We start from the raw sequence: 19,928 nt of genomic DNA, 5'->3' as shown, positions 1-19,928 counted from the left end.
GTACAGATCACATGCTTAATTGATGCTCCAGGTATAAACCTCTACTAAGTGTACTGATGCCTATAACTTTGTGAACTCAGTACCTTTGTATCCTTATTCTAGCTGTGCATGACTGTGTTTGCGCAGGTTTCTTAACAGCCATTTTTCTGCGGCTGTGTTGCGAATGCTTTCTGACATCCCTCTCTCTATACTCATTCTCTTGTTACGTCAAGTGAAAGTGTTTCATTCCAAATAATTAAACAGGTAACCCTCATAGTTCAGAACAGAGATGCTGACATGGAATAAGAGACCAATTCCTGACAGTTGTAACTGTAAGCACAGCATTTTATTTAATAAAAAAATAAAAGTTAAATATTCAATGCATTTCAAATTAACAGAGGTATAAAATATAGGATCAAAGAGATTAAGAAAGCATTCAGGCCTTAGGCTGAATTGCAACAGAAAATACAGTGTACGGACCCCAAAGCAAATATATGATGATCAGTCACATACAGTACAGTTACTGAAGTACCACTGGCCACTCAAGACACAAATGCCATTTTACATTCACAATAAGTTGCAGTGAACAAGAAAGCAAGAAGCTATTTGTAAGATCCAGCTTTCAAGAAGACAACTGGTTTTTTGAAAGGCAGAATGCTGAGCTTTCTGTAAAGAAGCTGCACCAAATATTAGATAATAGACAGTTGTTGCTTCAAGCTAAAGGCAGTACCTATGGTAAGTCGGCAGCCTTCTTTTTTTACCAATGCCTAGATCAGGGGTCTCTAAACCTTTTGGTCAAAGGGCTGCATCAAATAGCTGGCACAGTGTTGATGGCCAGAAAAAAAAATTAAATATAAAATTTAAATAAATACATTAGAGATGCAACTTAGATGAATGAATAAATGAATGGGCTCAAATGTCCAGGACTTCTTCAAACATGAACACAGCCCAAGAAATAAAGCACACACTTAAATGGACCCCCATTCCCTCACCCCACAAGCACAACTCTGGTTGTGTTTGGTCAACTGGGCCAGAGGCTCTCAGGAGATCAGAGGCTGGCTGTGGGCTGGATAGAACCTTGCTGTGGGTTGAATCTGGCCCCCCAGGGTGGGGTTTGGAGACCTCTGGCCTAGATGATAGACAAGCCTTGGGACAGAAACAAAGCTAGGGCTGGAAAACTATTTAGCATTCACTGGTGCCCACCTCAGCTTTCTGGGGGAGCCAGCATTAGCCATGGACAGAGTTGTGTAAAATCTTTTTAAGTTCTTAGAGCACTAGCATCACATTTCTGGCACCCTAAGTAGCCAAGTACTGTAATTTTTTCCAGCCCTGGAAGAACAGTTCCTTTGCTGTCTTTGACAGTATTTTTTCTTGTGGATTCACAGCTGGATAGATACATCTTAAGATTCTTAGCTTTAAGAACAACGTAGCCAGCCATATCCCGGCCACTCCGTCTCATTGCTATTTCAGATACGATACATGCAGAATGTATTCCACAGTTTATCTGCTGATATACGACAACAGACACTTCCTGGATCACATGATGATTTTCACTTTAAATATGTGCCTTTCCGATCATACTGAGCCAACAACAGCATACGCATATTGACTGGTCACCTGTACTGGCTAAAGCAACCATTGTTTGACTTTGTTCAGCATTTCCCTAACATGGAGGAGGTACTATAATGATCCCTGAAGCTTCCTGCTCTTCCTGCATAGCCATTCCCAGCCAAAATATTAAGACCAGTTGGAAAGTAACATTATCTTAGTGCCCTGACTAACCCAAATGCAAGTAGAATGCGGGCAGTAGGGCTTGGATGATTCTCTTTCCCTGGAGTTTGCATCTGAAGCCTTTATACAGATTAACACAGTGTTTCTCAAACTGTGGGTCGGGACCCACTAGGTGGGTTGCGAGCCAATTTCAGGTGGGTCCCCATTCATTTCAATGTGTAGTTTATTTTCAATATATTAGACTTGATGCTACCCTGGTATGTGACTGCATCCAGGGAAATGTTACAGCTCTGTACTTTTAACAGGCTACTATATATATGCTTTTAACCAATGACACTAAATGGGACTTACCCCTAGGTAAGTGTGGGTAGGACTGCAGCTTAGGATTATTAAACATTTTCCTGCATGATGATGTCACTTCTGGTCATGACATCACTTCTGGTGAGTCCTGACAGATTCTCATTCTAAAAAGAGGGTCTCGGTGCTAAAAGTTTGAGAACCACTGGTTAATGTATCTACGAGTATTTCAGGAACAAAGAACTCAAACATGACTAAAGGCTGGATCTATCCAATTGTGGCTTGTGGTTCAAGTCATAGCAAAAACCATAGCTTTCCAAGTAAAGTGCAGCAAAAGCTATGACATTTCCGCAGGAGACAAACATGCCTCCTCTTCTTCTAATACGGAGCGCCTTGGTCTGGACAGAGATATTACCAACCTGAATGCCATCAAACCAACTCTGACAAAGATGCGCAACACAAGGAAGGCAAACGGAACGATGATCTGAATGAGGTGAAAGATTGATGTGCTCAGCTCACTTAAGACGCATGTGAGGACAAAGGCCGCAAGGCTGACGCAAGGGTAGAGTGCAAGCTTGGCAAACATGAAGGCGTGTTCTTTGCCGCCGTATCTAGCAAAAGGATGCAACGTCTCCCTTTCATGGAACAGAGCGGCTGTCCAGATGCCAAACTGGAAGATGCTGGCAAAAAAAATGGTGACGCAGCTGACCTGGATGGCTTCTATTTCGTTGTGCGACTTCTCTGCAAACTCACTGGTCAGCTGGTAAGCAAGAGGTAGGCCTCCAATGAAAGCCAACGAAAGGGTATTAAGCACACCCATCAGCCGGTTGGCTTTGGTCACGTGTAGGAAGAGCGAGTGGTGGACAAACCAGAGAAGGCCAATGGTGATGAAAGAACCAAAGTAGGCAAGGAAATTACGCCCATTCTCTCTCAATGCGTTGATGAGATGACCGTTATATTTCTCTCTCACTTCTTTGACATCAGGAACATTATCTTCACTGTTGAGGGAAAGAACAGGTATTTTTAGGTTGCGATATATACACATCAATAACACTTAACATCTATACTGCACTGTGTGGGTGTGCAAAAAGCTTCATGAGTATCATCTTGATGACCTTACAACAACTCTGCAAAGTAAGTATCATCCCCCTATTGCAGCTGAGGCTGAGAGTGACTTGTCTAAAGCTGCAGTGAATTTATGGCAGAGGTGAGATTCATACCAGGGAAGTCTCTCAGCCGCTATGCTACCCAGGTCAATATATTGTGGCTAGTGTATAGTAGTATCTCTGCAAATGCAGGGGATCTGTTATTTCAAAGTTGAACAGCACTAAAGGAGATGCCCCTGAAGGCAATGAGAGCCGACTAGCTCTGCTTTACCCAGAATGCACTAACCCATTGGCTACAATGGCTGACAATCAACCCAGGATGAAGAACCCTGTAACAAAGTGCTAACAGAGAAGTAGTACTGTGTTTCTCATAGTAATGAATTTCTACTCATCAATTTAATGTTTAGAAATAAAACTACTTGAGGACAATAACCAAGTCAAGGGGAATCACAGCACACTGGTAATATTTTATTACTTGGTAGGGAAAACTCGTCATTCCTACTTAAGGGGATGGGGATGATGAAGCTGGGAGACATGTCTGAGCACATTACTATGAGCAGGAATGTGTGTATAGGATGATTCTACAACACAAAGAAAAAGCACAGACTGTGGCATGGGGTGGAGATTCAGCTTGCTAAGATCCCCCTTAAAAAGGATTATATATATGAAATCATATATGGATGGAACATGTTTCTAAGCCTTATGAAAGTGAAAATGTATAGACAAGGTCTAGTGGGATCTGAGAAGCCAGAGATGAAACCAAATTTTCATTTAAGGACTGGCGCTTGAATGTACTGCACAAACTCAATCTCTCCCCCTCCCCCACCAAGACAAACAAAATAAAAGTTTTGCAAAACAAATTTTTAAGCGGCTGAACACACTGCACAAAATAAGAAAAAATGAAAAGGTCCCTAGGCACCATTTTAAAAGCTCCCATAATTCAGTTTTCCATGAATCAGCTTGTGGATGGCTCACAGTCATCCATATGCAGGGCATATAGCACTGAGTCGAAAGTAACATGAGAAAAAAAGTAAAAAATTTATTGTGAGGGTGGATTAGTCACATTTATTTATCACGAGGCTGGGCAAGCTCTAATACAATGCTGCAAGTCATTGCAGGGGTCACTCCTACTCAAGAGACACTGAAGGACTTTCCAGGAAGAAGAAGTAATACACCCACCCTCTCCCTCTTTCAGCACTGAATGAACAGTTAAGCCCAACACTAAGCGCAGCTGTATTCCAACAACTTAAACTTGCTGAAGACTTACCATATATCCAGGATTAACAAGGTGGCTACAATTGCATAAACTCCATCGCTGAACGCTTCTACCCGTTCCTTACTAAGTGGTTCTGTGAGATAAAAAGTAAAAGACTCTAGAGGCGCCTCCTCTTCTTGACCTGCAAGCCACATTGAGCATAAAATAAACATATTCAGCTCAATAAATATATTCAGCTATATTGTTATGAAGGGTAAGAGTCCTGGGAGGGGAGAACCTACCCTGTACAGTTTCTTTATTTTTGTGTTGTGGGAGTCCTGGGGGCTCTTTGAAACCTTATCAAGGTCAGTCAATGAAATGTTCAGTAATGGTAGACAAACATCCCTGAAAGGGAACTTACCCACTACTGTCGGCCTTCCCCTGCTATGTTCAACCACAAAAGGGAACATTGGGCACGCCCTAGGGTACTTTTCTGTTCAAGCTTCCAGTCACGTCTGAGAGGTCCATTGAGAGCTTTCCACAGATGAAATTATCCATGGAAATTGGTATTCTCAGGGATCCCCCATGGGTACTGAAAGCCCACTGTATATGAAGCTGCTATACACCGAATCAGAACACTGCTCCATCTTTCTCAACCCTGTCTACACAGACTGGCAGAAGTCAGTTTCAGACAAGATCCTTTCTCAGTCCTTCCTGAAGATGCTGGAAGCCAAATGTGTCTAAAACCCCAGCAAACCTCCATCAGAAAGTAACAATCCTGAGTCAGACGGACCAAGGGTCTGACTCGGTATACCACAGCTTCATATTAAGATGTACAGGTCCGATTGCAATGACAAGTCTGACAATTACAAAATAAAACCATCCACATCTATACAGTGCTGTTGGACAAAATACATTTCAAAATCCATCTCAAAGCATACGTGCTTCTCATACTCACCAAGAACTTTGCTTCGAAACCACTTGGTGAGGTGGCTGATATGTGGGAAAAAAATGACGAGCCCAAGAAACACGTACGACTGAAACAAAGTAAGAGCCCGTTTGTTACATCCATTTTGCAATTATCCATCTGCAGTAAGTAGGCTAGGATAAATACCATTTTCCTAAATTAACTACACAGCAAGAGCAGCCTAACTGAAAGCTAAGGGCTACAGCAAACAGATTCTCAATGAATGAGTCAGCAAAAGGGACTGTCAAAGAAAAAAAAAAGCTTCTTATGCAACCATGCCTCTACACTTGCATGCCTCAGTTTGTAGGCTGTGCCTCGGTAGTCCTGTTTCCATAAGGATGGACATTGAAGAAACTTGAGAGAGAAGCCCTTCTTGGCCCTGAGGCTGCATACAAGCATCCCTGCCACAAGGAGTGGGCGGGTTTCCTATAGAGTGAGCGCAGTGGGATGAACACTTAGACTGACACATCTGCCTAGCTCTAAATTGGTCACTCCCTTCCACCCATTCAAGTGAGCTCTCTGCATTGTTTTCCATGTAGGAAAACTTGCATGTAGATCCACACCAGTCCTTAGAGGGATCCCCAAGGTGGTTCTCAAATAATGAAACAAAACAAATACTTATATCTCAATATATATACAAATAAGCAATAAACAATTATAGCTATTAAAATATCTTAATACAGGGGGCCCCGTATCTGCAGCTCCCTCCAGGACTTCCCTATTCCTTATAAGGCATTAAAAATGTCACTTTCAGTTTTCACAAAAAACTCGAACTCATGTTTTTTAATTCCCTACAGTCATTCTGAGTCTGGCAGAGACTGCAAGCAGAAGTGTGCAGCCTCTGCTGCGCTCAGAAATGTGGACGTATGCAGCCTCTGCTGGGCTCAGAAAACCTTTCAGAGGTGTACCCCTGTATCCACGGATTCATGTATCCGCAGGGGGTATCAGAACATGCACACACCTGTAATATTTTTTTAAAAAGGACAATAGGGATAAGGGAAACAGGGAAACATAACCCATGTACATATAAACAACATAACTGAAATGCCAGGTAAAACAAAAAAAGTCTTCAGGAGGCATAGTGGGGGGAAATGAGCCTTTCAAGGGCAGGAAGTTCTACAAGCTGGGCGCTGCAATCGAGAAGGTCCTGTCCTGCACTGCCCCCATCAGAACTTCTAATGGTAAGGGAATGCGGACCAGAGCCTCAGATGATGAATGAAGGCAGTGGGCAGATTTCTGTGGGAGGAAGCAGTGCTTGGATAACCTGCTCCCAAGGCATTTAGAGCTTCAGACTAAGCCTGGAAAACAACTAAACACAAAAACAACTAAGCCTGGACACAAATCAGTATGGTGCACACGAAATAGAATGGGCAGCGCATGCTCCCAGACTTGAGCCAGAACCAGAGCCTGCACTGCAGCATTCTGGGCCAGCTGATGCTTCCAAATGCTTTCCAAGGGTAGCCCCACGTAGATAGCACTAGTCTAATTTCAATGTGAGTAGGGTGTGCAATACACTGGCCAGATCTGCCTTCACTAGAAAAGGGTGCAGTTGGTAGAGCAGCCCAAGCATCACTGGCCATGGATGCTACCAGTTCATGCAGGATACAAAATGAGATCCAGGAGGATCCCCAAACTGTGACCCTGATCTGACAGAGTGAGTCCTACCCATCTGGACAGACTATACACTCAACTCCTGGTCATTTGTCCTATTAACCAGCAACCTTTGTCTTGTCTGGATTAGGTATCAATTTGTTTTCCCACATTCAGTTCACCACTAAGCCAGACATTGATTCAGGACATCCACTGCTTCTCCAGCACCTGATGATAAAGAGAGGCAGGAGGTCATCTGCATACTGATGACACCTGAGTCCCCACCTCCAAACAAGCTCTCCCAGTGGTTCCACATAGACACTGAAAAGCATGATACGAGCTGAAACTCTGCAGGACCCAGAGGCCAAAGGGTCAAACAGCGATCTCCCTGTACCACTTTCTAGGATCTGCTCTCCAGGCAGAAAAGGGTGTTTGGAGGCTTATTTGGTCCTCCCTATTGGGTCACTGGCTCTTGGTGAAGACTTTTTTGTTTCATCCAGCATTTTCCCATTGTTCTTCAAGTTTCTGAAAACTCTAGATGGTGGTTATGGATTCCCAACTGGCCAATCACCACAGTGCAAATTTAATCTCTGCTCCAAATAATAAGAAAAGATTCTCCATGAGTCAAATTTAGGTGAGAAGACAGCATGTGCATCAGAAGAGAGACAAGTGTGCTTCCTCAAAGAGATCACTGCTGAAATTATATACATCTAGATTCCGCCTATGAAAGTAAGATGGCCAAAGTTTGTATAGCCATGCCTGGTTAAGGACAATTAATTTATTTGTTTTCTGGTTAGTGGTGACACTTTTGGCAATCCTCATGTCTGAGGATGTCCAACAGCATTATCATAGCATAGTTGCAAGGGCTGATGAGTCACAGGTAAAGCCGGTCAGGGCTTTACCACTCTAAAAGGGATAGGGGGGTCAATGCATCCAACATGGGGACTTTGTTCTGTGAATGCACATTCTACCTCTTCTTGTGGTCCACAGTTTGAGAATTACTATTCTTAAAACTAAGGAGAACTTACCAGTGGGATGAAGAAAAAGGAGAAGACGGCAGCCAGAAAGCTAAGTGTTGGTCCTCTTAGTATAATTTTTAGAATATGATATTTATAAAAGGCCTGGTTTTCTGACATCTGTATTTGATGATTAAGCAAATATGGATGGTCAAAGCCATAAAGAACAATGATTGCCTGCAAAGTTAAGAAGACATTGTATCAGCATAGGGCATGAAGAGGCAGTTCAGACATGATGTCAAACTACACTTTGTCATTGCAAAGCTAACTGGGCAGAGGCACCTTTCAAATTGGTGGGCTTCTTATGCCCTTTGGGGAGAAAGGCGGAATACAAATCTAATTAATAAATAAATAAATAAATAAATAAATAAAATATTTGGAGGAAGGGAGCAACTGTTCCATTCCACTCCAGATTGATGTCTTTTCTAGTGGCTTTTGCCGGTGTATGGGAATTCTGGAACTCCCTGGATACCTGAAGCTGGGGCTATAGACAAATATCTTATCCCCACGGTCCTGGCATTAAAAACATCACTTCTGGTTTCTCTGTGAAACCAGAAGTTTTTTTTTTTAGCTTTAGAGCTCGGCCTGAGCTCGGCAGAGGCCAGGGATGGACGTCCTTGGTAAGCCAGCATGCATGGGCTCAGGATCAGGCCCTAAGACTGCAATCCTCCACACACTTATCTGGAAGTAAATGCCATTGAACAAACTGAGACTAAATTACAAGTAAACATGCCTAAGATTGCACTGTAAGGTGTGTTCAGATCGCAGTTCTGAAAGGAAGCAGCCTGTCTCCCAATATCCAACCCCTATAGCTCACCAACAGTTCTTTATCCCAAACTAATTCTCTGTTCATACCAATATGCACCACAAATAGAGATTGCTGGGCTGGTGTGGGATTTTGAGTTTTCAATACTGGGCACAAGAATGAGCCAGTCCTGCAGGTCCCTACTACCCCATTGCTGGTACTGGTTACTGGTGCATGGGGATCTGCCTTGGGTGCTCTGTTGGAGGACAACAGTCGCACATACATTTTAAAAACGAATCAGACAATCAGTCTACTCCTGCCTTTGGGATTCCAAAAAAGGAAGGTGACTTCAAACAAATGTGTTCTTTCATAAGGAGGACAATATATCAGCCCACAAGCAAAGCCACCTGCTTACTTATGCCAATTTTCTAACAGTACAGTAGATGAAAAGTTAATCTTAAATATGGGAGGGAAAGGCAACAGCACCTGGATAGCGCCAATGACAACAGCACAGCTACTAAACAAGAAAATGCCAAATGGTACATCTGGAAAGGAGGCCATCAAGGAGAACTGTAAGATAAAACGTTAGGCCATTTACAGAATACATAAGACACGAAAAGGAAAATCAAAAAAAATGTTTGCTCTTACTCGGCTTTTTAAAAAGTTATACATTGACTAGCTCCACGTTTTATCCATTCTTGGTGTTCAATTGCACCAGTAGGTAAGATTGCAAACTCTGCAAGTTACTGCAAGAGGTTCTGAAAATTCAAACATATTGCTTAGCCAAATGTTACATTTAGAGTTACAAAACCTGTCACTGTCACACAGAAACAGAGATCCAGGTTTATTGCAACAAACGTGGTAAACCATAAACATGCATACATGTAGCAAGTACTTTTCAACATATGGAGTGCAATCGTAAAAGGCTTGTGAGCCAGGATTGTGAGCCAAATCACAGGATTTGAGGGCACCAGGATGCAGGTCTCTTGTTATCTGGTGTGCTCCCTGGGGCATTTGGTGGACCGCTATGAGATACAGTGTGCCCTGAGGGCTGGGGATAAGAATAGGCCCTCAGTTTGGCTGTACTTGTCGTAAGAGGCGACTGAACAGCCACCGGGTAGATGGGACTCGTCAGCCTGGGAAGGCAGCTCATCTGAGAGAAGGAAAACTCTGATCCCAAACCTCCACTGCCTTGTGGCTATATCCAGTTATGGAAAAGGCTTCAGGAGTCAACCTCGAGGCAAAATCCGGAGCCGGAGTCCCTGAGGCAGTTCATGGCTGAACACAGTCACGTTCTGGCAACTCCTGCGATGTCGCTGGAACCAACCGTATTGGCTTCTGCCTTTCCATTGGACCATTTCAGCGACGTGGAGGGGGGGATTTGCTGCATGGGAAACAGTCTATTCTCCATATCTACTTTACCCAGGCTTCGCGCACTGGAGAGGACACTCTGTTCCAGAACACTATTCAGAGCGCGATACCATAGTCTTTCGAGACTGAAGGATGCCAACAATGAGATACAGGAAGCTGGACTAGATGGGTCTATGGTCTGATCCAGTGGGGCTATTTTATGTTCTTATGACTGGGCCATACATTTGGAAAATAGTGCACTTCCTCAATACTCAAACCAAGCAGTGACATCAAGCAGGAAAGACACAGAATGCTTACTTACCGTGTACGGCAAAAAGGTAATGATCATCATACATGCCTAGGAAAGGGAAAAGGGGATTCAACACATGATAAGAAATTGCTTCTTGTGCACATTCAAACTATTGGAAAGTGAGAAGTGGCATCTATATATAGGAGACATAGCAGTGTAGCTTCTCCTTGCCCATGCCAGCATTGCACCAGTTTCTGGGATGACCAACATGAGAAAAAGCCACAGCATGCCCTGGGGCTTTCAACGTGACCTTTGGAATGCTGCAGCAGTTCCCACAGTATAAAGGTCATGCACATATTGCACAAAGAAGCCTCTATAATCTTCAGGCTTTCCTCTAACCTAGGCAATAGTAATGAATTACAGTGTTATTACAGACTTGCTAACTTGGATGCTTGCAGTCCTTGCAGAAGGACTCACTCATAAGTCCTTTTACAACTGGCCTTCCACAGTTTTGTGCAGGCAGGAGTGACCCAGGCCATTTCCTCCTATGTGATGGAACTCTCTCCCGGATGAATTAAGAACTATCCCCTCTTCAAGCAAGGCCTCAAAACTTTCCTTTTTTTGTATTTCCCCTCTTGAATATGTTTGATGTCTGGATTTTTTTTATCTCTACTGTTTGCATTTTGTATTTGAGATCTGTTATATTCTTAAGCCTGTTAAAATACATCAGCGTATCTAAAATTAACTTTTAGCACTGTTTTATTCTGTACTGATGTTTCACCGTTTTAACTGTTCTTGGGCATCCTATATTTTAAGGGGAATGGTGTGATAGAAATCTTTTAAACAAATAACAGCTAAATAACAAGCCTCTCCCCTGAAACGAGCAGGAATTTTCCAAGAGCAGTTCTCTTATGCAGAATAATGGGGCTGACAGAAAAGAACTTCTCTCTGGATTGCACCATTTCTGTGTGTTATGGACTGGGATGATTTGGATAGTCTCTGCTATCTTAAGGCTTATGGTCATATTTTGTATTTTTATATTGAATAAGTGATGAGCATAACAAATTTGTCCCAGGTGGAATCCCTGCTGCAGATATAGTACGGTTGGTAACCACCAAAACAAAATTGTAGAAGAAGAAATTTAACAGTTTCAGAAGCATCATAACTCAAAGCTAACTTAAGCCATTTCTGCCCAACACTGCATATACGCAACAGGGATCAAATGTGTACACCTGTGGGCTGGGCAAAAATGGGTTAAGCAAAATATCAATATATTTGAATTTGTAACCAGGTCAGCAGAGTCCCCAAAACCATTCCATCTTAGTAGTAAGATCCTTGGTGATAATTCAAGGCTGGCAACATTTAGTTACACCGGTGGTCTCTATGATCCTTTAACTGTATTGTTATTTTTAAATTATTATTTCAATTACAGTTGCCTCTTGAGACTCACCAAATTCAGGAGAGCAAGTACATCATCTATGAGTTCGATCACTTGGAAAAGCCTACAAGTGACAGAGAGAGAAAAAGCCACTGATAAGCCTGTTTGGTGAAACAAGCATAGAAAACTTTGACTGACAAGACACACCCACCAAACAGACAGGTCAGTGACAATGTCACTCCACACAGCCTCTGTTTCAATTCAGTTCTTCCCCGAGAACACTCATATGGCCATTTTCAGTTATATACTGTAGTAGGAATGAGATGGATACAAAACGGACAGTCGACATTCAGAAGCAACACTTTTCAAAAATACAACTTATTTGAGTCAGAAGATCCACATCAACACCTTCACCACTAGGTAAGACATGGCAGGAGCCTCTTGCGCTGTTTCTTACCGTATCCAAAGACATGAATTCAGGTAAATCCTGGCTTCTCCCTCAAGCCCTCTGCTTGGCCAGAGGACTCAAGCATCTCATATGCTGCCGTTTTGATAAAATAAGTGGCAGCAAGAATCTCTCTTCACTGTTTCTGATCTTCCTTAAGCCCAAGCAGAAATGAGAGAAATCCCAGCCTCTCTCCCAAGCAAACTGAGTGTAGAAAGGGATGGAAGAAGGAAAGGGAGTGATGCCAAATAAAAAGACTGGCAAGTAAGCCATGCCAATATTTGGGAGCATTTCATTACTACTGAAATTCTCTGAAGTTTCACTGCCATTTCTTTCTGGCCTCTTTTTGTCCTTCAGTAGCGCTCACTTGGGAACTACTACTTACTGTTTTAGATAACTGAAAAATCTTTCTCATTTAAGAACTACCTACCCAAAACAGGGGACTTCTGGGAACGAAATAGAATTGAGTGATTTTTTTTGCCTCCACCACAAAATCAAACACGAATGGGCACTAATGCCTAGAATGCACTGCTCCCATTGATAGATAGCCCAATCCTAGGCATGTCTACTCAGAAGTAAGTCCCATCAGAGTCAATGGCACCTACTCCCAGGAAAATGTGGATAGGATTGGGCTGTAAAACAGCTATCATTCACACCAGGACAAAGTGCTGTGACAAATCACTGCTAAAAGAGGTATGACTGAATGTGCATTACTGGCAACACTTTACTAACTACTGTGGTCAATGATGCAAACTCATCAGACAGGGCCTACCATCCAATTTTTATTCTTGCTTTTGAGAAGTATCATGTTCACACTTGTAAGAGCCGCTCCCCTTGGGCCTGTGAGAATCACCTCCAGGTAACCAAGCAGAAGCAGCTTTATAGAAGTTGGATTTTCTTCATTTAGGCCACATATGAGAGGTGTGCCCAGGGAGGAGCAGAGGGGCTGAGTCTTTGTAAGACAGTAACCACAGACAGAAGAAAGCACTTCTTCACACAACATGCAATTCATTCTTGAATTTACTGCCTGCAGACAGAGTGATGGCAAGTAGTTTGGGTGTATTCAATGGGGGGATTGGATAAATTCATGGAGGACAAGTCTATCAAAGGCTTCTAGTCACGCCAGTTCTAGGCTCCCTCCAGGTTCAGAAGGGCAAGGTCACTTGATGACAGGGAAGAAGTGGTGGGAGAAGGACTGGGCCTTCCTGCCTGCTTGTGGACTTTTCAGAAACACCCGGTTGGCCACTGTGAAAACAGGATGCTGGAGCACGCAGGTCACAAGAGCTTTCTTCACAGACTTCTTTCCAAGGCTCACATAATTTGTTTTTAGAGGCAGTGAACGTAATCAAGATGGCAGGGAACTGTACAACTTGCATTTGGGATAGTTTCATAAGACGCCTTCCTTTGTGCTAAACTATAAGCTACAATTTCCTACACTGCCACTGTCAGTTTGTGCACCGTTTCATAACAGCATACCTGACATGAGCTGCCCAAGCAACGGTTACTATTAAAAAAGTCATCAGATAAACAGCAATTTTGGTGGCGAGGAGTTGCTGAACGCTTTCATTGAATTTCTGAAATAAAGCACAGCATTTGTCAAAGAAATACCTGTTGTGGATAAGAGAAATTACGGAAACATTTATATTGTGCAATTACTTGCAGCAGCAGCAAATATAAAGCACACCCACATTGCAAAATAACTTCCTTGAGTGGGTAACTTCCCTGCTGTAAGCGGAACAAATCACATCTATTCTTTCCTGAAGTCTTCCAGACAGAGAAACTAAACTAGCTCTGGAGGCACTCAAGTCCTCCAAAAAGGACAATCCCAGCCTGGTAATATCCTAGCAATCTCAACTTTCTTTCTGAGACACTGTCTTCACCTTCATGGCTACAGAAAAAAAACTCTGCCACAACCTCTGCCTCGCTTTTTGCTGAACCGGGCCTGCCTACCTACCTATAGGATGGAACTACATATTCATAAGGTCTGCAGTTAGTCCTCTTTCCACACACCCTTCTTTCATTTATTATTTAAAGCCACTATATGTGGTTTTTGTTTAACACTTGCTTTCCTGACTGAATATTCAAAACCACCAATGCACCTCTCCGCTCCCGTGCTGCTTTCTGTCCAGAAAGGCAAAAGATGTACATTTCAACATGAAGCCACCCACAATAACTCTCAGATATGAGAATGGGTGTAATCCCAATTCAGCCCTCTCGCCATTAATGGCCTTTGTCCAGGGATTTTAGACAATAGTTTAGAACAGAGGTTCCCAAACTCCTGATTTGATTGAGAATATCGTTTGCAGTGGAGGGAGTGGGGCAGTAGCCCCAACAGCGCCACAGCAGGGACCCAAGGACCTTGCGGCTCTACAGGGACCCAAGGACATTTTAACATAGCTGGGGGAGCTCCTGAAGCCTCCATGAAGGTCCTGGAGGCTCGCACAGGGGGCTCCACGTGGCTGCCCAAAGCTTGATCAATGATCAGAGTTCATTTCCAGTTTGCAATTGTGGAAACCAGCTCTGGGCAGCTGTGCAGAGGCTCGCAGGGGGTGTGAGCCTCCAGGACCCTCATGGAGGCTTCAAGAGCCCTCCCAGGTACATTAGAATGTCCCTGGGTCCCTGCAGCACTGCAATCGCTGAGGCGCCCCTGGGGACCCATTCCTGGGCCACTCCCTTTAAAGGGGAAGGGCACATTTCTGAATTGCAACCCACCAGTCTGAGAACCGCTGGTTTAGAAGTAGTCTGAAAGAAAGCAGGTGATAGGGCACTATTAGTTGGACCCTTTGTATCACATACATCACTGCCTATGGTTTACATCAGAAATTACCAAGTTCTTCAGATGAGTAGGAGATGCGATGCTGAGCAGCTTGGCCAAGGATAGGGAAGGCTGGCCTCCAGGCTGAAGAACTCAGCAACTATCCTTTCCAATACAAGATAAAAGAACATCCCTAAGTCTCAATGCACTGGTCCTGGGCTAGGAGTGCTACTCCCCACATTACTCTGGAAACCAGCTTTGCTAGGAGAAAAACAGGAAATGGGATGCTATGCTGCTTTCAGCCTGGCAGACAGATGCAAAATAAGAGGATGCCCCACAGGTCTGTGAGATCAAAAGAAGCCTACTTCCCCCTTGGATGAAGGGAGGGGAGGGTGCAAAGAGGGTGAAATAAGGGTGAGGGTTGCATGTGGCTCATGGCCACCCTTGATAATAAGTACAGGTTGCGTATCCCGAATTCGCAAATCCAAAATGGATGGCTGAGATAGCGACACTTTTGCTTTCTGATGGTTCAATGTACACAAACTTTGTTTCATACACATAATTTTTTTTAAAAGTACTGCATAAAACTACCTTCAGACTATGTGTATAAGATGTATATGAAACATAAATGAATTTCATGTTTAGACTTGGGTTCCATGCCCAAGATATCTTCATTATGTACATGTAAACATTCCAAAATGGAAAAAAATCCAAAATACTTCTGGCCCCAAGCATTTTGGATAAGGGATACCCAACCTGTAATAAACTGAACATAAACTTGAACCGGCTGCTCTCATTTCTTCTAGTACTCAGTTCTACCTTCCCCACTGTACTGGAACAACCACTGTAGGAACACAGTACAATGTGTTCAATGTTACTGAACTGAATTACAATCCAACTGTTTTCGTAGCAGGAAATTCATAGTACCTGATCTGGCTGTATCTTTGTATGGGCCACGGGCAGAATCTGCAAGAGAAGAGTCACACAGCTAAACAGTATACAAGTTTTCTCTTGCACACAAAGCTTGCTTTCTCTCTATAGCTGTACTTCAAAACCAGAGATGGGCAAAGTAAGAGCCACAGACCAAATCCAGCCCACAAGAGCTTCCAATTCAGCCCTAAGATTTCTCTCCAACCTTGGCTAACAATTCAACCTTCAGGCCCTGCTCCTTGGCACACATCACACCACCATACCCCATGCTGCCTGCTCCAATGTTAGCAGCCTAGCTCCCAGCTGTACCATTCCTGTGTTTGTGTGCACACTGAAGAACACGCCAACTGACCAGGCGAACGAGAATGAGCAAGTGTGGCCCCTGTCTGGGAGCCGTGCAATTCTAAAATGGCAATTTTCTACCTTCTTCATCTCATGGCACAAAAAAAGGGCACTAAAATTGTCAAGGCACACTATAATGGCCTATCAGAAGATCATCAGGTGGATGATGTGGTGTTGACAGCAATTCCATGTTTTGACAGCTATTTGACAGCTCTGGGAAGGGCAGGGCTAGCGCCACAGCTGTTATCAATCAAGGCCAATGGAGACCTAGATGGACACCTGAGCTTCATTTGACTTTGATGGGACTTTGAATGAGCTAACAAGGTAGCTCACAGCTGAGCTGCATTTGGACTTAACAAGGGGCTGTAGGATAAAAGGCCGCTTCAGAAGGAGCAAGGCTACCTGACCAGAGGTCCCCGGACACAGACCTACAGGACCTATGAGAGAAGGGGACGGCCAGGACCCTGCTGGAGGATACAAAAGAGTGGACTGCCAGGACCCTGCTGGAGAAGACACTGCTGGAGAGGAGGGACTCTGCTGCAGAAGACTGAATTGGGAAGACTGGACTGTGCCTTGGAGACTAGACCATGGACTTGGACTGGAGGCTACAGACCTTTACCCACTGAGTTAAGTGGAGTTTTGGGGAGGGAAAGACTCTGGATAAGAGGACATGCAGGGAGTGTATGTGTTTGTAGCAATAAATTCTTGTTAACTGCTCAACTGATAAGGAGTTCTGTTCATTTCTTTGCACACCACAGCTGTTCTTCTTGGAAAAGGAGAGTTAATTAGCCAAAAAGCAGGCATTAGAAGGGAGTTGAATATTTGGGTGGGACACACACCAACAGTTTTTTGACACTGATAAGGCACACTAGGTGGAGGGCTCACATCCTCCAATCACCCTACTAATAAATGACCCTCCCCCAAATTCCTGTGGCACACCTGAGGACGAGCCACGGCACACTGGTTGAAAACTGCTGGTCTAAAAACTGGCTGTGAACAAGAAAGAGAACAAGAAATGAAAATTTCCCATTTTCCTCTCTAGCAGTGGCATCACTGGGAGGGTGCAGGCCACACCAGGTGACATGCACAGGGGCTGACATGCTAAAATCTCACTAGTTAGGAGTAACACCATCATGTTACATACCGTTGGATGCAGAATGTCCAGCAGAATGCAATGCAAAAAACCCAGACTGAAATATCTCCTTTCTATCAAAAGTCATGGCCAAAAAACTGGAGAACAAAAAAATGCATGGAAACCTATGGAAAGTGAAACTGAGCCGTATCGCACATTTAGTTGCAAGTAGGTGAACTTGCCTTAGTCTGTCGGAAAGGGCAGGCTGAGAGGAATCCAAAGACACCAGAATGGTCCTGATCCAATGAATGCAGCCCCCAAAACATCTGAGAAGGAAGTCCCTCCCTCCAAGCAGACGAATATATTGAGCCCTATGGAAAGTGAAACTAAGCCTCACGGTTGTTTACTCACAAGTAAGCAAACGTGCCTTGGCTCGTGGTCAGGCCAGGCAAAGGGGAATGTGAAGCCACCAGAATGGTCCTGATCTGATGGAACTGGAGCTCAACAAATGCTCCAGAAGGTGGCCTCCCCCTCAGGGCCTCTGAGAGGAATTTTATCAGGGGGTACAAAGTTTCTTTTGGACCCCTTTGCAAAGGAGGAGGGGTGAAACAGAGTGGGGAAGGGTGATGATGGGCGAAACAGGATGGGGAGAGGGTAAACACAGCTGGAAAAGTCTTTGGAGCCCAAGTCTACTAACCCATGTGGCATCAGTAAGGTCCCCCAGCATCCCCAGTCGTGGGAGTGTCCCCAGCATCCCATGAGGGCAACAAGTTTGAGTAGATAGGAAAACGGAAGATCTCAGGAAATTTCTGGGCCCCCTCCTTTGGCTCCTGGGTCCCCCTTTTGACAATGGGCCTGGGTACAAATTACCCACTTTACCCCTTCTCCTAAGCCCTGTCCCTCCCATCTCCCTAAAAAGGATCAAAACAGAAGCTTCAGCTGATAACATGAACTTTTTTGAGATTTGCAAAGCCAGGTGGATCCTGACAGTGATCCTGTTTAAACCAGTGATCTGGTTTAAACAGAAGTTCTTAAATTGGACTGGGCACTTGGTAGGGCTGAAAAGCTTACTGATTTTGGAGGGAGGTGTTATTGCAGGGAGGCTGCAGAGGAAATTCACTTGGTGGAACAGGGCTGGCTTCTGCTTATTTGTTTCACTTTAATTATTTATACTTATTTATTTTAATTTGCCTGATGATGTCACTTCCACCATGACATCACTTCTGGTGGGTCTTGGACAGACTGTCATTTTAAAAAATGGGACCCAGTGCTAAAAGTTTGAGAACTGCTATAATAAGGTGTTAGTAAGTTGACACTGGGGTGTGTGTGTGCGTGCAACACCGCTAGTGACCAAAATCACTAAAATCACAATTTGGAAGAAAGATACCATCATGTTATATATCAATCAATGCATAATTTCACGCAGTATGTGTTCTATCTTTGTTCTATCAAAAGGTACAGCCAAATAACCAGTGGGGACAGAGTGATGGTACATCACCACGCCCACCATCTGGGGTGTTGCCCCACCCACTGCATGGGGGAATGATGCACTGGCATCCCACAGGATGACAGGAACCCTAGTGAGGCCACTGTCTCTAGAACTGCTCCAATTCAAAAATAAGTGCTACCCACTCCCCCAAATAAAATCCAGAAAAAGGATCAGAGAGGTAAAAACAACATGTGATTGTGTTCCTGGATCAAGTAGGGACTGTGCCAATGGGGTGTGTGCCGTATCCTGTAGTGGTGGGGCAGTCACAAAGGCCTCCTCAAATTAAGGGAATATTTATTCCCTTACCTCAGAGCTGCACTGTGGCTGCACAGGTACAAGAAAGTTGGATGGCATCAGGCCCTTAGGCTGATCCACACTTACCTGAGAGTAAGCCCCATTGACTACAGTAGGACTTCTGAGTTCCTGGAATGTGTAGATGTGCATAGGATTGGACCTTTAGTCACTTATGTGCTCTTGAGGGACTGTCACCAAAAAGAGAGGGACAGAAGCTCTATGTTCTGGGCTGTTGTGCGACAGCCAGAAATTCAACAGGTACACCTTACCTCACTACAGTATGCTAAAAAAAAAAGCTTGCTTTTAACTGGATAGAGCTGAGAGCCCAAGCCCAGGCATGTCTACTCAGAAGTAAGTCCCATTGAAGTCAATGGGGCTTACTCCCAGGAAAGTGTGGAGGGGATTGCAGCCTCAGAGCCCAATCCCATGCCTGTCTATTCAGAGTCAATGGGGCTTACTCCCAGAAAAGTATGGAGGGATTGCAGCCTCAGAGCCCGATCCCATGCGTGTCTACTCAGAAGGAAGTCTCATTAGAGTCAATGGGGCTTACTCCCCGGAAAGCGTGGAGGGAATTGCAGCCCCTGAGCCCGATCCCGTGCGTGTCTACTCAGAGTCCATGGGGCTTCCTCCCAGGAAGGTGGACAGGACTGCAGCCTGGCGCGCAGGGACGAGGGACCCCCAGGCGTCCTTGCAAGTGCTGCCGGCGACGCGGCCGGTCCTCGGGAGCAGCGCAGCCTCCGGACTCACCATGACGGTGGCGATGATGGAGAGCAGCGCGTCGCTGTAGGCCAGGAGCCGCTGCGAGACCTGCGTGCCGCCGCCCAGCTCGCCACGAGCCCGGCCCCAGCTGAGCGGCGGCGTGGCGGAGGCGACCGGGTCGTCGTCCTTGGCTTCGGCCATCCTGCAGCTGCTCCCCTGTCGACATAAGCAGGGGGAGCACCGGCTGCGGCGCACACTCAGGGCGCCGCTCGGAGGAGGCGGGCTGGCTGCAAGCAGC

General features: G+C 44.6%; 1 protein-coding gene across 1 annotated transcript; it reads right to left on the bottom strand.

Moving 5' to 3' along the window:
* Positions 1–303: 303 nt before the first annotated feature.
* On the bottom strand, positions 304–19,840 carry TMEM175 (transmembrane protein 175). The gene is made up of 10 exons (XM_066616004.1): positions 19,679–19,840; positions 15,732–15,770; positions 13,526–13,623; positions 11,677–11,728; positions 10,299–10,334; positions 9,113–9,196; positions 7,894–8,058; positions 5,267–5,345; positions 4,381–4,510; positions 304–3,005 (listed from the first exon to the last, which is right to left on the bottom strand). The coding sequence occupies exons 1-10, from the start codon at positions 19,829–19,831 to the stop codon at positions 2,345–2,347; spliced, it is 1,497 nt and encodes a 498-aa protein (XP_066472101.1). The 5' UTR covers positions 19,832–19,840; the 3' UTR covers positions 304–2,344.
* Between the last annotated feature and the right edge of the window lie 88 nt (positions 19,841–19,928).

The sequence above is a fragment of the Tiliqua scincoides genome, chromosome 2 (genome assembly GCF_035046505.1).
Source record: "Tiliqua scincoides isolate rTilSci1 chromosome 2, rTilSci1.hap2, whole genome shotgun sequence".
Classification (NCBI taxonomy): Eukaryota; Metazoa; Chordata; class Lepidosauria; order Squamata; family Scincidae; genus Tiliqua; species Tiliqua scincoides.
The sequence above is the reverse complement of the archived record's forward strand: the minus strand, read 5'-3'. Positions and strand labels throughout refer to the sequence as shown.

Bases quoted from the DNA above. Each gene is read 5' to 3' on its own strand.
- TMEM175 (XM_066616004.1), bottom strand. From the start codon at position 19,831: ATGGCCGAAGCCAAGGACGACGACCCGGTCGCCTCCGCCACGCCGCCG. The intron at 9,197-10,298 runs GTAAGTAAGCAT...TTTATCTTACAG, and splicing joins TTACCTTTTTGCCGTACACG to TTCTCCTTGATGGCCTCCTT. The intron at 3,006-4,380 runs GTAAGTCTTCAG...TTCCCTCAACAG, and splicing joins TTGTTAATCCTGGATATATG to TGAAGATAATGTTCCTGATG.